A 15,553-nucleotide genomic window follows, 5' to 3' on the forward strand; every position below is an offset into this window, starting at 1 on the left:
GGTAGATGGTAGGCTACGCAAGGCTAATTACTCACTGAAGTAGATAGTTGTATTGATGAAGATCCTGGCAGGCAGAAGTAGTTGAACTGTAGGCACCAAGGTAGGGAGAGCAGGCCCTCGAGGAGCGAGTACCCGGTATCCCAGATAGGCACCTGAAAGAAAGCATAAGGGCCCCCGAGGAGCGGGTACCCAGGTTAGAGATGAAAAACCCCGAAGAGCAGATAGAGCTTCCAGTGGCAGCAAGGAAGCGGCATAGTAGCTTAGACCGGAGGCAGTCCAATCCTTTCTAACTTACCTGAGAGAATGAGCTGAGCGTTTAAATACCTCCAGGAAGAGGGCGGAGGCTTCTCGGTTGTTGGATGGTATTCCCGCGCTGACCCCTTAAGGGGCCAGCTTCGCTGAGCGCGTCTAGAGGACATCGGGGGCTGGGTTTCCGCTGCGACGGCATTCCGGCCACAGGGGTAGGCCTTTTGCTGTCGCGGTAGGCCTCGGAGCCTGAGGAGGCGCCGATGAACCCAGCCTCGGGAACCAGAAGCGTGGCGGACCATGACCGAAGGGTTAAGCTCAGTCAACCTCGGCTGACCAGCATAACAAAATGCTCGTTTGTATGCTTTCTTTAAATATTTTGCTGGATATCCACATGCCAAAAATTTATTGAACAGAGTTTGAGATTGTGTAACAAAATCAGCCTTGATAGAACACAAACAACAGAGTCAGAGAAACTGTCCCACTGGTAAGTTTTTGTGTAAATGGAATGGGTAAAAACTGGAAAAATGTAAATATGTGTTTCTTGCACAAGGTTTCACGTAGATATTGGTGATAAATTTGTTTTGTGCTTTTCTGATCAAAATATCCAAAAATTCTATCTTATGAAAATCATAAGTCATAGTGAACTGGAAATGGATATCAAGGGATTTGATCCATTGATGAAATTTTAAGAGCTCTTGTTCATCTGAATGCCAGAGAAAAAATACATCATCAGTATGTCTGTGCCAGTGGGTGACATGTTGAAATTCTGCTGCTCCATATAAAAATTTGTCTTCAAATGCTGCAACATAAAGATTTGCAATTCTTGGGGCCATCGTGGCTCCCATTACCATACCTTGTGTCTGCTTGTAGAAGACATTTTGAAAAACAAAGAAGTTTTCTGTCAAGGCCAACCTAGCTAATTGTAATATGAAATCTGTTGGGATTCTATGTGGACAGGGTCTCTGCTCCAAAGTATGAAGGAGAATCTCTAAGGCTGCAAGTTGAGGTATATTTGTGTATAACGCCTGTATGTCCATGGTGACAAGCATGGCATGTTGAATATTGTTCATCTGTTGCAATTTTCTGAACATATGCTTGTTGTCTTTTAAAAAGCGAAGGTGCTTGGGCCACAAAAGGTTGTAAAAAGTGGTCCACAAAAACAGAGAATGGCTCTAAGAGTTGGTGTTGACCAATAATTATTTTAGATTTGGAAATAAATTCTACCATCAAACACATGGAATCGCGAAGGGGTCCTCTTTGGCCCCATCGGTTGCGAATATATATGTTTCTGATTTTGAAAGTCAACACATTTACAAATCGACATGGTGGAAGAAGATAATTTATTGGTGTCGATACATAGACGACGTCTTTCTGATTTGGTAATTGACTGAAGATGATCTTAAAAATTTTTTACAATGGATCAACACTGTAGATTCTAATCTACAATTTACTTCCAATCAAGATCAGATTAAAATAAATGACCTTGATGTTGACATCATAAGAATTGGATCAAGTCTGAGTACAACTGTACATCATAAGCCTTCAGAGAAGAACTCTCTATTGCGTTATCATAGCCACCACGCTAAGTCCCTCAAACAAGGACTGCCAGTTAGCCAATTTTTTAGATTCAGGAGAATTTGCTCAACAAATGAGGAATTTGAGAAGCAATCAGAGTGGCTCAAACAAAGGTTTAAATCCAGGGGTTATCCAAAAAAAGTGATCAATAAAGCCTAAAAGAGGGCAAAATATTCCGATAGGACCCAGTTACTGGAATACCGAAATAGAAAAGAACAAGACAGACTGACATGCATTTCGCCACAATGTATGTCAACAGCTTCTGTTATAGCATCTATACGTAGACATTGGCATATATACTCATTACATGAGGTATTCAAAGATGAACCTCTTATAGCCACGACAAGAGGTCCTAACATCCGAGACCGAGAAGTACATGCTGTGAGGAGTGACCCAACAGTGAGGGGAAGGACTACAGACTCCCCTGATGAAGATAAATTTGATTTGTTGAAACATGGCCATATCGGGAGGCATGAACAAGAAAAGCTAAGTAGATCGGAAACGCATCAGTAAAAACATCCGTTAATGATATTTAATAAATAGACGGAGAGTGAGAAGCAACGGCGAAAAAGACACAGAAGGCGTCAGAGGTTTAAATGCACTTGAATCGGATAGCCATCTTTTTAGCTTTAATTATATGAAAAGTTGTTGCCATATTTACAACGCTGAAAGAAATGCAATAAGCGACAAGTCATGAATTTGATTGAAATGAAAAGTTGTCGCTCTGACGTAGATCTTCAAAAAATACGTGTGCATGTACTTTTGTTCGCGCCACCAGCGCGAACAAAAGTACACCAGATTTTGTAAGATACGCGAGTAGCCATGCGTATCTTATAAAATCCGGGGTCGGCGTGCGCAAGGCTGCGCAAAATCGGCAGCCTGCGCGCGCCAAGCCGCGCAGCCTGCCTCCGTTCCCTTCAAGGCCGCTCCGAAATCGGAGCGGCCTTGAAGGGAACTTTCCTTCCGTGTCCCCCCACCCCCCCAGCCCTACCTAAATCCCCCCCCCCCACCTTCAAGCAGGCGTAACTTGCGCGCGCCGCCCCGGCATCCCCTGGCACAGGCCGCAGTGCCGGGGGACACGGGACCGCCCTCCCGGCCTGCCCCGAACCGTCGCCATGCCCCCGGACCCGCCCCGGACCGCCCCTGCCCCCGGACACACCCCTCGGACACACCCCCTCCCACCCTTTTAGGAAGCCCCGGGACTTACGCACGTCCCGGGGCTTTGCGCGCGCCGGCAGCCTATGCAAAATAGGCGCGCCAGCGCACGAGTGCCCTGCACGCGTAAATCCGGGAGGATTTACACGCGCAGGGGTTTTAAAATCTACCCCTATATTTACAACGCTGAGGGTTGCTGATCGCGAATATGCCATTTAATTTGAGTGTTAAACTTTAAATTTGAAGAGACATCTGTAACAAGTGACAATTTATGAACTTCGATTGAAATGAAAGGTAGTCGTCATATTTACAATGCTGACAGAAATGGGCTACTGAGTGGGAATTTGCCATCAAATAAGAGTGATAAACTTTAAATTTGAGGAAACATCTACAATAAGTGACGAGTTATGAACATGATTGAAGTAACAGCAGCGTTTTTATGAATTATTGACGGAGTTTGAACATTTAGGTTAATTTAGACAGGCTAAGTTACACAGCATTTACAAAAATAATTTTTAGATGAAAGATTTGTGTTCACATTAAAGTCACAATCAAAAAAATAAGAAAAATAAATATAAAAAATCACAGGTAGGAGGGAGGTCTGTTCATGATTACTATTGAAAATACACTGCATACAAGGCCATGGTGGCATGTTGCAGATGATGTATGAAACCTTCCTCTTCCTACTTTAAATATTTTTGTGAAGTGGTGGAAGAAAAAATGTTTGTTGATGTGGTGGGGAATATAGAGTTGTTGTAATTTATACACTAGTCCTCATCAGTAGCGGGGATTGATCATATATTGTCACTTATTTTGAAGCAGACATCAATAGTAAGTGAGTCTTTCGCGAATATATAAGGTACCATCAACATTTGTTTCTTGTAGTCTAAAAGATGTGTTATATAGCCCACTTTAAATTTGTTAAGATTGTTTTCAAAAAATCGTATTTTTGCAGACCCTGGAGATTCCGCCCTTGAAAAAGAACTGTTGTTCAAAACAAGGTCCCATGTCGGGCTTGTTCGAGTTACAAGGCTTCGAAAATTTATTGACAGCGTTAATATTTCAACTAAGTTGAACTTTTAATTCACTTGATATATTATATTTTAACAAAAAAATATACAGGTTCATTTGACTTGACTAATGATTATTTATAAGGATGAATTATAAAGTGATACTGCTCCATGATGAAGCCTATTATGAAGGTCAGTGTTATGAATCTTTAAATACTTCGTTATTAGTAGGCACTTCATGATCTTATGGTTACATTAGTTACATACCATAGTCCTCTTATTCTTTAAATGGAAAGACTACATGATAGTATTTTTGATTTTGGGTATATATTAGTAACAGGGCTAAGTAGCATAGTGGGTTATGTAATAGGAAACATAAGCTTAACTGTGGCTCAGATATGTCAAGTTAAGATGATTTTCTTAACCTACCCTGTAATAAATATTTGTTCAGTTTACAATGTCATCTCTTAATTGGTAATATCTTCTGAGAAGCGAACCAGATCTGGCATTGAAATGTTACAGTAATATGGATCAGGGTTAAAGCATATTGTCAAATTAATGTGAAGAAACATTCCTAGTATTTATATATATTCATAAGTAGTAAAAATATATTTTCATTTTTAAATAAAAAATAAATTATGTCTTCATTTTTAAAATGTAAACAATCAGTAAGAAAGTAGCAAATATTTTCTTGAGATATGACTAATAATTTATAGGGGTAATTATGCTTCTAAAATATCATTGCAGCCCTTCCAACATACTCCCAAACAGCATCAGAGAACATCGAGAATTCAGTGGAATTAATGTGGACAATTGCAAGGTGTTGCATATAGGGAAAAATAACCGTTGCTGTAGTTACATGATGTTAGGTTCCATATTAGGAGCTACCACCCAGGAAAAAGATGTAGGCATCATAGTGGATAATAGTTTAAAATCGTCGGCTCAGTATGCTGCAGCAGTCAAAAAAGCAAATAGAATGTTAGGAATTATTAGGAAGGGAATGGTTAATAGAACGGAAAATGTCATAATGCCTCTATATCGCTCCATGGTGAGACCACACCTTGAATACTGTGTACAATTCTGGTCGCCGCATCTCAAAAAAGATATAGTTGCGATGGAGAAGGTACAGAGAAGGGCAACCAAAATGATAAAGGGGATGTAACAGCTTCCCTATGAGGATAGGCTGAAGAGATTAGGGCTGTTCAGCTTGGAGAAGAGACTGCTGAGGGGGGATATGATAGAGGTCTTTAAGATCATGAGAGGTCTTGAACGAGTAGATGTGACTCGGTTATTTTCACTTTCGAATAATAGAAGGACATGGGGGCATTCCATGAAGTTAGCAAGTAGCACATTTAAGACTAATCGGAGAAAATTCTTTTTCACTCAACGCACAATAAAGCTCTGGAATTTGTTGCCAGAGGATGTGGTTAGTGCAGTTAGTGTAGCTGGGTTCAAAAAAGGTTTGGATAAGTTCTTGGAGGAGAAGTCCATTAATGGCTATTAATCAATTTTACTTAGGGAATAGCCACTGCTATTAATTGCATCAGTAGCATGGGATCTTCTTAGTGTTTGGGTAATTGCCAGGTTCTTGTGGCCTGGTTTTGGCCTCTGTTGGAAACAGGATGCTGGGCTTGATGGACCCTTGGTCTGACCCAGCATGGCAATTTCTTATGTTCTTATGTTCAGTAACTTCAAGGTTCTCTTTGTTATTCCAAATAAAGTTATTTTCCTATAGATGAGTTGATCTACTTTTTCTTTTTCAAAGAAATCCTGCAAATGTCAATGACAGGAATTTTTAAATGTATAAAATAATTTAATCAAAATACACAAAAATTATTTTGATATATTATGGCTTGAACAACATTTTATTTTTATTACTTTCTCATCTTACCATTTCTGTAATGTCTGGTTTTCTACAACAGGATCATTGACAATTTAGATGGAGTTCGTTTGTTATGGTCCTTATTGAAAAATCCTTATCCAGATGTTCAAGCAAATGCAGCCTGGGCTATATGTCCCTGCATTGAAAATGCTAAGGTAAGAATGTTTTGTAGTTATTTAACATATGCAAAATGAAAGAAATTGTGTGGTGTTAATGTGCTTTTTCAGTCTCTATATTTTGTGACAATTTCTTTTTTAATATGCCTGTATTAAATATACTACATTGAAAGCTTATGGTAAAATAAATTGCCATTTCAGCAATAATTATTTTGATAATGCATCTGCAATAACAGTTCTTGCCAGCTATGAGGGGCAGATTTTAAAAGCCCTAAGCGCGTAAATCCAGGTGGATTTACGCGCGCTGGGCCTCTTTTCAAAAGGCCCGGCGACGTGCGTAACGCCCCGAGACAAGTGTATGTCCCAGGGCTTTTCTGAATGGGCAGGGCAGGGGCGGGGCAGATGGTCCGGGGGCATGTGGTGGTCAGGGGGTGTGGCTGTGGGTAGTCCGGGAGGTGAGCCGCAGGATCGCACACCGGCACTCGGCCAACACGCGCAAGTAACTTCCACAACAAAGGTATGCAGGGCTTTTTTCTTTAGGGTTGGGGGCGGGACAGGGGGGGGGGAAGGGAATGGGGAAAGCCAGCGGGGCTCCTCGAAGGCTTGGCGCGCGCAATTTGCACTAGTGTGCACCCCCTTGCTGCGTGCGCATGTTATAAAATCGGGCATACATTTGTGCACGCTGGATTTGCGCACACAAATGTATGCCCGCGCATATGTTTCAAAATCTGCCCCTTATTGTTTACTTACTTCAACATATTTTATAAATAGGCATAAGAACATGCCATACTGGGTCAGTCCAATGGTCTCTCAAGCCCAGTATCCTGTTTCCAACAGTGGCCAATCTAGGCTATAAGAACCTGGCAAGTACTCAAAAACTAGGTCTATCCCATGCTACTGATGCTAGTTATAGCAGTGGCTATTTTCTAAGTCAACTTGATTTGTAGCAGGAAGTGGACTTCTCCTTCAAGAACTTATTCAAACCTTTTTTAAACCCAGCTAGACTAACTGCACTAACCACATCCCCTGGCAACAAATTCCAGAGTTTTATTGTGTCTTGAGTGAAAAAGAACTTTCTCCGATTAGTTTTAAATGTGCTACATGCTAACTTCTTGGAGTGCCCCCTAGTCCTTCTGTTATCCGAAAGCGTAAATAATCGTTCTCATTTACCTGTTCTAGACTTCTCATGATTTTAAACACCTCTATCACATCCCTCTTAGCCATCTTTTCTCAAAGGGGAGCTGTTCCATCCCCTTTATCATTTTGGTCGCCCTTCTCTGTACCTTCTTCATCACAACTACATCTTTTTTGAGATGTGGCGTCCAGAATTGTACACAGTATTCAAGGCCCAGCCACAAATATATTAAACTAGCGATATTCGCCGTTATCTGGTTATGTTAATCGGCTAAGTTAGACCAGCCATAAAGCTGGTCTAAATTAGCCGGATATAACTAATCTGACTAAGTAGCGATTTGTGCATGGATATTCAGCAGCATAGCCGTGCTGCTGAATATCCCTTGTAACTTAGCCGAATATAGTTGAATACTGGGCCCATTAAGAATAGTGTGCTATACAGTAAGACATATAAGGGCAATTTTGAAAAGGATTCCTGCATGTAAATTGGTCTGTATTGGCAGAAAAAACACCATTTAAAATTGCTATTATCAGCTAATAAAATTAAAGTGCTTTAGTGTATCATTAATATTTGTATTTTATTTGAAAGTTACTTTAGTTTTGAGCTGCAAGGAAAAGAAGTGGAGCAAGGGCATGGCTTGGGCAGGACAAATGAAGTAGGAGCTAGGATTTTATTTTGAAATCCCTGATTTTCTAGCGTGTAGCAGATGGACACAAAACAAATGGGTATGGTGTGCTCGTGCTAGCAGTTGGAGACGGATCTGACGTCAGCACGGGTACATATACCCCCGCAGGAAGTGCAGCAATTCAGTAATTTCCGTCTCCAAAGCAGTTTGGAGCTACCTCACGCTCGCTGAGCGTGTTTCCAAATTCTAACGACTAAATTCCTAGAAGAAACCTATTGAAGCAAGCCCCGCACTCCTGTGGTGATACCAGGCTGACTTCCGTGGTCCCTCGGAAGCGAGAGCCTCGGTCCGGTGGCCGGTTCGCGGCAGGGACCTAGCCCCCGAGCGAGATGGGTTCGGGCGTGGCCTAGAGGCAGCCTCGGTCCCGGCGTGGACTTGGCCCCCGAGCGAGACGGGTTTGGGAGCGGCCTAGAGGCAGCGGGCGCACTTCCTTATGCGCGGCGGTGAAGGTACTCCCCCTCTCCCCCCGCAGCCGGAGACCGCCCGGGTCGCAGCCGGGAAGCGCCGAAGACAAAGTAAGGCGTATATCTTTACTTGGTCTCTGAGGAAGTGTGGTCTAACTGGGCCTGCCTACGAGGCAGCATGCCAAGGAGGTCGCCATTTTGCCTGCCTACTAACCTTCGCCGATAATTGCTAAGCGCACGCGATAGGCGCACGTTGTTAGCGCACGCGATAGGCGCACGTTGTTCGCACATTGTAAGCCGCCCGTTTCTAGGCGCACATTTATAAGTTGCCAGTGTATAGGTGCACATTTATAAGACGCCCGTGTATAGGCGCCCATGTATAAGTGCACGTGTATAGGCGCCCGTGTATAAGTGCACGTGTATAGGCGCACATTTATAAGACGCCTGTGTATAGGCGCACGTTTATAAGACGCCCCATGTATAGGCGCACATTATAAGGCGCATGTTTATAAGACGCCCGTGTATAGGCGCACGTTTATAAGACGCCTGTGTAAAGGCGCACGTTTATAAGACGCCCGTGTATAGGCGCACGTGTATAGGTGCACATTTCTAATGCGCCGTTCATAGGCGCATGCGGTTAAGTGCTCTTGTTAGGTGCACTTTATTGGGCGACACCGAATTTCAGGCGAATGGAGCATAAGAGAGCCCATGCGGCCGCAGAGCCAGCATCTCCAGAATCTGGCATGAAAGCTCTAAGCCTCTGCTCAGCATGCAACCTCAGAGCCACACAGAGCGAGGAAGCAGACTCACTATGTGCCCAATGTGAGGAGGCCATGGGAGTTCCAGGACAGGACCGACCCCAGCCCAGCGGTTCCTCAGGGAGCACACCGGACTTAGCAGGTCGCGGCAAACAACCAGGGAACCCGAGAGACCTGGTGCCCCTACGGCCAGATCCGGCTTCGCTTTCCTGGGTGGAATTATTCAAGGGGATTCACGCCTTTGTCCAGATGCAGTCTGCTCCTCGAATGGGTCTTTCCGTCCCGGTTGATCCGGTCCCTAGACCCTCGAGACCTAGGCGCAGCCACTCACCACCCGACAGCCCCGATTATGGGGATTCGGATTGCTCCCAGGAAAGTGAGGAGCCCCCCGAGGAGGGTGAACTTTCCTCGGAGATAGAGCCATATCGGACCATGAGGCGCTTCTTTCGGAAAGAGGATCTTTCAGGCCTGGTCTCACAATGCCTATCGGAACTGGCCATTCCGGGCCAGGAAACCCCAGGGGACCCTAAAGTGAACCCCCTGTTAGAGGGCCTGCGCCAACCGGCTCACCATTTTCCCCTCCTACAAGCAGCACAGCAGCTAATCGATCTGGAATGGAAGGCACCTGAGGCCTCATTCAAAGGGGGTCGGGCCTTGGCAGGCATGTACCCTCTGGATCCGGCATCCAAGGAGCTGCTGGCGTGCCCCAAGGTAGACGCCATAGTTAACGCAATAGTGAAGCACACCACTATTCCGGTTGAGGGGGGAGCGGCCCTCAAGGATTCGCATGACCGACACATGGACACCATTCTGAAACAAGCTTTTGAGGTAGCAGCCATGTCCCTACGAATCGCGACCTGCTGCACCGTGGTGACGTGCTCCTGTTTATCACAGGCGAGAAACAACACCCAGGGAGCAGATATGGAATCAGCTCTCGCATTTCTCACGGACGCAGCCTCTGACCTCGTCCGTACGGCAGCCAAGGGAGTGTCCTCCTCAGTGGCAGCCAGGAGACAGCTTTGGCTACGTAATTGGGCGGCCGACTCGTCCTCCAAAACACGACTCACAAGAATGCCCTTTAAGGGTTCCTTACTGTTCGGCAGCGATCTCGAGAACTGGGCTACTAAATGGGGTGCCTCCTCATTACCCCGTCTACCAGAAGACAGGGCGAGGAGGAGCCAGCGTTCTTTTTCTAGACCATCTAGAGGTAGAAATTCGCAGCGCTTCAACCCTTACAGGACTCGCTATCGAGCACCTTGTTTGCAGGCCAGGAACCAGTCCTTTCGGACTAAGCACAACAAGAAGAGAACCGGCTCGGGTTCTGGCCCCAGCCGCACCCCACAATGACAATCAGCTGAACCATCCGGGGGCAGCAGGCATAGGGGGCAGGCTAACCCTCTTCTACCGCAGGTGGGTCGAGATTACTTCAGACCAGTGGGTCCTCGCCATCATCCGAGAAGGATATTACCTGGATTTCTTTCGGCTTCCGCCGAACAAGTTTGTGGAATCTCCTTGTTCACTGCTCAAGGCAGCGGCACTAGAAGTGACCTTACAGAGGCTCCTGGCCTTAAAAGCCATAATCCCAGTACCTGCAGGAGAGATAAATTCTGGGCATTATTCCATTTATTTCATAGTACCCAAGAAGGAGGGCACCTTCAGGCCCGTCCTGGACCTCAAGTCAGTCAGCACCTACGGGTCCCCAGCTTTCACATGGAACTCTACGGTCGGTCAAGAATTCAGTACAGCCAGGGGAGTTTCTCACCTCCCTAGATCTGTCGGAAGCCTATTTACATATCCCAATCCATCAGGATCACCAGCGCTATTTACGCTTCAAAGTCCTGACTCGGCACTTCCAGTTTCAAGCTTTACCCTTCGGGTTAGCCACCGCGCCGCGGATCTTTACCGAGGTCAAAGTAGTAGTGGCGGCGGCACTCAGGAAGGAAGGAATTCTCGTCCATCCCTACCTGGACAATTGGCTGATCAGGGCAAAGTCACCAGAGGAGAGCCACCGGGCAACCAACAGAGTTACAGCTCTTCTGGAAAGCCTTGGATGGGTAGTCAACATAAACAAGAGCTCCCTACAGCCGTCCCAGTCACTGGAATACCTAGGGGTCCAATTCGACACCCGAGAAGACAAGGTCGGCCTGACCTCCAAGAGAAAGTCAAAACTCCAGAGTCATCTGCAGGCCCTGCTGAGCGCCAGCCGGCCCACAGCTCGGGATTACCTACAGGTCCTCGGCCTCATGGCGTCCACTCTGGAGGTGGTGCCATGGGCGCGGGCTCATATGAGACCATTGCAACGTGCCCTTCTATCTCGATGGAGCCCACGATCACAGAACTATACCGTACGCCTACCTCTACCGGCCAGAGTGCGGTATCAGCTACGGTGGTGGTTGCAGCCCGGCCACATGAGCCGGGGGTCAAGAATGTCCTCCCCAACCTGGATTCTGCTCACCACAGATGCGAGCCTGAACGGATGGGGAGCACACTGCGAGGAACTCACCGCCCAAGGGCGGTGCACCAGAGAAGAGTCGAGGTGGAACGTCAACCGACTAGAGGCAGGGGCAGTCAGGCTAGCGTGCCTGCAATTTGCCCACAGACTTCACGACAGAGCGGTCAGAGTGATGTCAGACAATGCCACCACGGTGGCATACATCAATCGTCAGGGCGGAGCCAGAAGCCAACAAGTGTCCCTGGAAATAACTCCCCTGATGATTTGGGCAGAAGCAAATCTCCAGGACATCTCCGCCGTCCACATTGCCGGGAAGGACAATACGACGGCAGACTTCCTCAGCAGAGAAAGCCTAAACCCGGGGGAGTGGCAGCTGTCACCCACAGCCTTTCAGATAATTGTGGATCAATGGGGGACGCCAGCCATGGAACTCTTAGCGGACAGGTCCAACACTCAAGTTCCCAGATATTTCAGCCGCAGGCAGGATCCTCGGGCTCAGGGGATCGATGCCCTGGTACAGCCGTGGCTTCAGGGGGTCCTGCTATACGCTTTTCCTCCATGGCCCCTGCTGGGCGCCATTGTACACAGGATTCAGCGACACAGAGGCCTAGTTCTTCTAGTGGCCCCGGACTGGCCAAGAAGACCCTGGTACGCAGACATGAGAAGACTACTGGCAGGGAACCCTCTACCTCTGCCTCCCTACAGGAACCTGCTGCGGCAAGGTCCCATCCTCCACGAGGATCCAGCTCAATTCTCTCTTACGGTCTGGCCATTGAGAGGGCTAGACTGAAGAAAAGGGGATACTCTGAGCCGGTAATAGATACACTCCTCCGAGCACGCAAGTTCTCCACATCCCTAACATATATCAGGATCTGGAGAGTTTTTGAAGCCTGGTGCGACTCTCACGGCACCAACTCGCATGCCGCTAGGATTCCTATCATTTTGGACTTCCTACAAGATGGACTTCAGAAGGATCTGTCCCTCAGCTCCATCAAGGTTCAGGTAGCAGCGCTGTCTTGCTACGGTCCCAGGAGTGACGGCAACACCACTGCCAAACACCCAGACATCTCACATTCGCCTGCCACTGCAGTGCCAGTGCCCTTGTGGAACCTCAACCTAATATTGGAATTTTTGGCGGGATCACCCTTCAGGCCCCTTCGAGGCCTGTCTCTCCGTTTGCTAACCTTGAAAATGGTGTTCTTGCTGGCTGTGTGTTCAGCACGCCGCATCTCAGAGCTACAAGCACTATCCTGTCGTGATTCATTTCTCAGAATCACTCCAGAGGCTATCCATCTTTGCACAGTTCCATCCTTTTTACCAAAGTGGTCTCACACTTTCACCTCAACCAAACCATATCCTTGCCTGCCACGGAAGGTTTGAGGCAGTCGGAGGAAGGTCAAATGCTACGCCATCTCGATATCGGCAGACTGCTTTCCAGGTACCTGGAAATGTCAGAAGTAGTACGAAAGACGGACCACCTGTTCGTCCTGCACAGCGGGAAGAAGCAAGGGGAAGCGGCCTCACGGCCAACCATCGCCCACTGGATTAAAGAAGTTATCAAGGCAGCCTACATAGATGCGGGAAAACCACCGCCTCTACAGATCAAGGCTCATTCTACCAGAGCACAATCGGCCTCTTGGGCAGAAGCTAAGCTGCTGTCGCCTGCAGAGATATGTAAAGCGGCGACGTGGTCCTCCCTCCATACCTTCTCCAGATGGACTCAGCATCCCGCCCGGCTGCCGGCATACATGGGGATTCACCGACTCACGGTAAGCCATGTTTTCTTATAATAGGCCATCCACCCTGCCGGGTGTCGACGCCTTCCGGTTGAGAACACTGGCGGTCTCCAGCTACTATCAATCGGTCAGGGTAATCCTGTTCATTTAATCGATCGGTCAGCTACAGCTTTTGCAAGGAAGATTACTGAATTGCTGCACTTCCTGCGGGGGTATATGTACCCGTGCTGACGTCAGATCCGTGTCCAACTGCTAGCACGAGCACACTATACCCATTTGTTTTGAGTCCATCTGCATACACTAAGGAAAACGAGATTATCAGGTAAGTAATCTCTACAATATTGTTCACCCATGATACTTTGCACCTAAAAGTATGTGGGGTAGGAGATCTCAAAGCACTGGCTGACCAGCAGATTTTTAAAGGGAACTCATGGGTCTGCCAGCTCCCTGCACTCTCCAAAAATTATCCTCTTAGAGAGTAATATTATTTATCCCAGGACAAGCAGGATTCTAGTCCTCACATATGGGTGACGTCACTGACTGAGCCCTATCGCGGGAAAAACTTCTGTCAAAGTTTCTAGAAAATTTTGACTGGCAGTCTGAGGCTACTGAGCATGCCCAGCATGCCATGATATTCTCTGCCACAGGGGTCTCACTCCAGTCTTCGTTTTTCCGCGCTGACAGGAGCTCTGTGAGATTTCTCACAATTTTGACTAAAAAAGTCACGTTATTTTTTCCCACATCGGGTTTCACTTCACCTTTGTCACCGGACGGTGACAAAACTTTATACAATTTCTCTTTTCTCATTGATTCAATTTTTCACAGAATTTTTCATCGACGGCTGTCGATATAAACATGGCCTCCGGTTTCAAAACTGCCCCGCTTGCAACCGGACCATGTCAGTGACTGATCCGCATCTGGAATGTGTGATGTGCTTGGGAGAAAAGCACGAAATATCTTCGTGCCAGCAATGCCAGGAGATGACCCCAAAGGGTCGGAAGCTACGACAGGAAAAGATGGCCCATCTTTTCCATCTTCAGTTGGTACCATCACCGTCTACTTCACTGAAGTCTTCTCCCGCAGGAGTCACTAAAAAACTCCTGCTTAAAAAACGACACCTCGAAGGATCCGGGGACGCTTTATCACCAACCCTGTCCACATCATCGACCAGGTCAGTTGAGGCACCGAAGCCTAAACACAAGCATCGACATCGTCGATCCACGGCGTCCCCGTCGTTTCCGCCACCGACAGAACCGTCCACAAAGCGGCATAAATCCACCGATGCTCCGCCATCCTCGGTGACTGCAGTGCCATCGACTACGCCATTGACGCTGATGCCTGCATCGACTACTCCAGACCTAACCGTCCTCATCAGACAGATCGTGATGGAGGCTTTACACTCACAAGTTCCGACGACATCGCCGATGCCGGCGGTCACGCCGATGCCAGCGATGCCGACGACCACGCCGATGCCGGTAATCGAGCCGAAATTCTCGATCACATCGATGCCACAAACCACCTCCATTCCGATGCCGTCTTCGACGACAACCTCATTGGTGCCATTCTCATCCTCATTGGTACCTTTCTCGATGACAGAACTTCCATCGATGCCAAGTTCGTTGGTGCCACCGACAGCTTCAGTTCCCACTCCCGCATCGATGTTTTCATTTCTATCTCAATCTACATCGCCTGTTCCATCGACGTCACAATCGAAGTCCATGTACACTATGGCACCCACCATGCCTCCACTTAGGATACCACAGTCATCGACTCGGCTAAAATCCTCGATGACTCAAAGCCTACCATCACTTCCAAAGCCTCCAATGTCAGAAGAAGCGGCTCTACATGGTATCCTTACCAAGAGATACCATGACTAACTATCCTCCTTGCCATCTAACCCAGTAGAAGAGCAGGTAGAGGACCTTTCACCTGATGAACCGTTACCGGGACCCTCTGGTGTACCTTCTCCTGACAGGACTACACCTCCCCATCATCAACCAACCCATTATAATACTTGGTCTGACACTGAGTCTGATCCCTCATCAGAGAACTTTGTCTGATCCGTCCCCATCTCTTGCTACAAAACAATCCCCTCCAGAGGATTTTTCATTCTCAAATTTTGTTCAAGAAATGGCAGATTTCATCCCTTTCCAGTTGCAAGCTGAACAGGACAGTAGGCAACAAACTTTGGAAGTGCTCCAATTTGTAGATCCCCCTAAGCACACACTGGCCATTCCTGTTCATGAAATCCTTTTACAACTGCAACAATGCCTCTGGGAGCACCCCTGCATGGATCCTACAGTGAATAAACGAGTGGAGTCAACCTATCTTGTACAATCCACTTCAGGATATCAGAAAACACAACTCCCCCACCACTCAGTGATGGTAGAATTGGC

General features: G+C 47.1%; 1 protein-coding gene across 1 annotated transcript in view; it reads left to right on the plus strand.

Moving 5' to 3' along the window:
• ARMC4 (armadillo repeat containing 4) overlaps positions 1–15,553 on the plus strand; it is an 890,525-nt gene that overhangs the window by 561,167 nt on the left and 313,805 nt on the right. Inside the window, exon 17 of the mRNA XM_029588639.1 lies at positions 5,912–6,026. Within this exon, the coding sequence (XP_029444499.1) occupies positions 5,912–6,026 (115 nt within the window). The remainder of the gene's footprint in view (positions 1–5,911; positions 6,027–15,553) is intronic.

Source organism: Rhinatrema bivittatum, chromosome 2 (genome assembly GCF_901001135.1).
Source record: "Rhinatrema bivittatum chromosome 2, aRhiBiv1.1, whole genome shotgun sequence".
Classification (NCBI taxonomy): Eukaryota; Metazoa; Chordata; class Amphibia; order Gymnophiona; family Rhinatrematidae; genus Rhinatrema; species Rhinatrema bivittatum.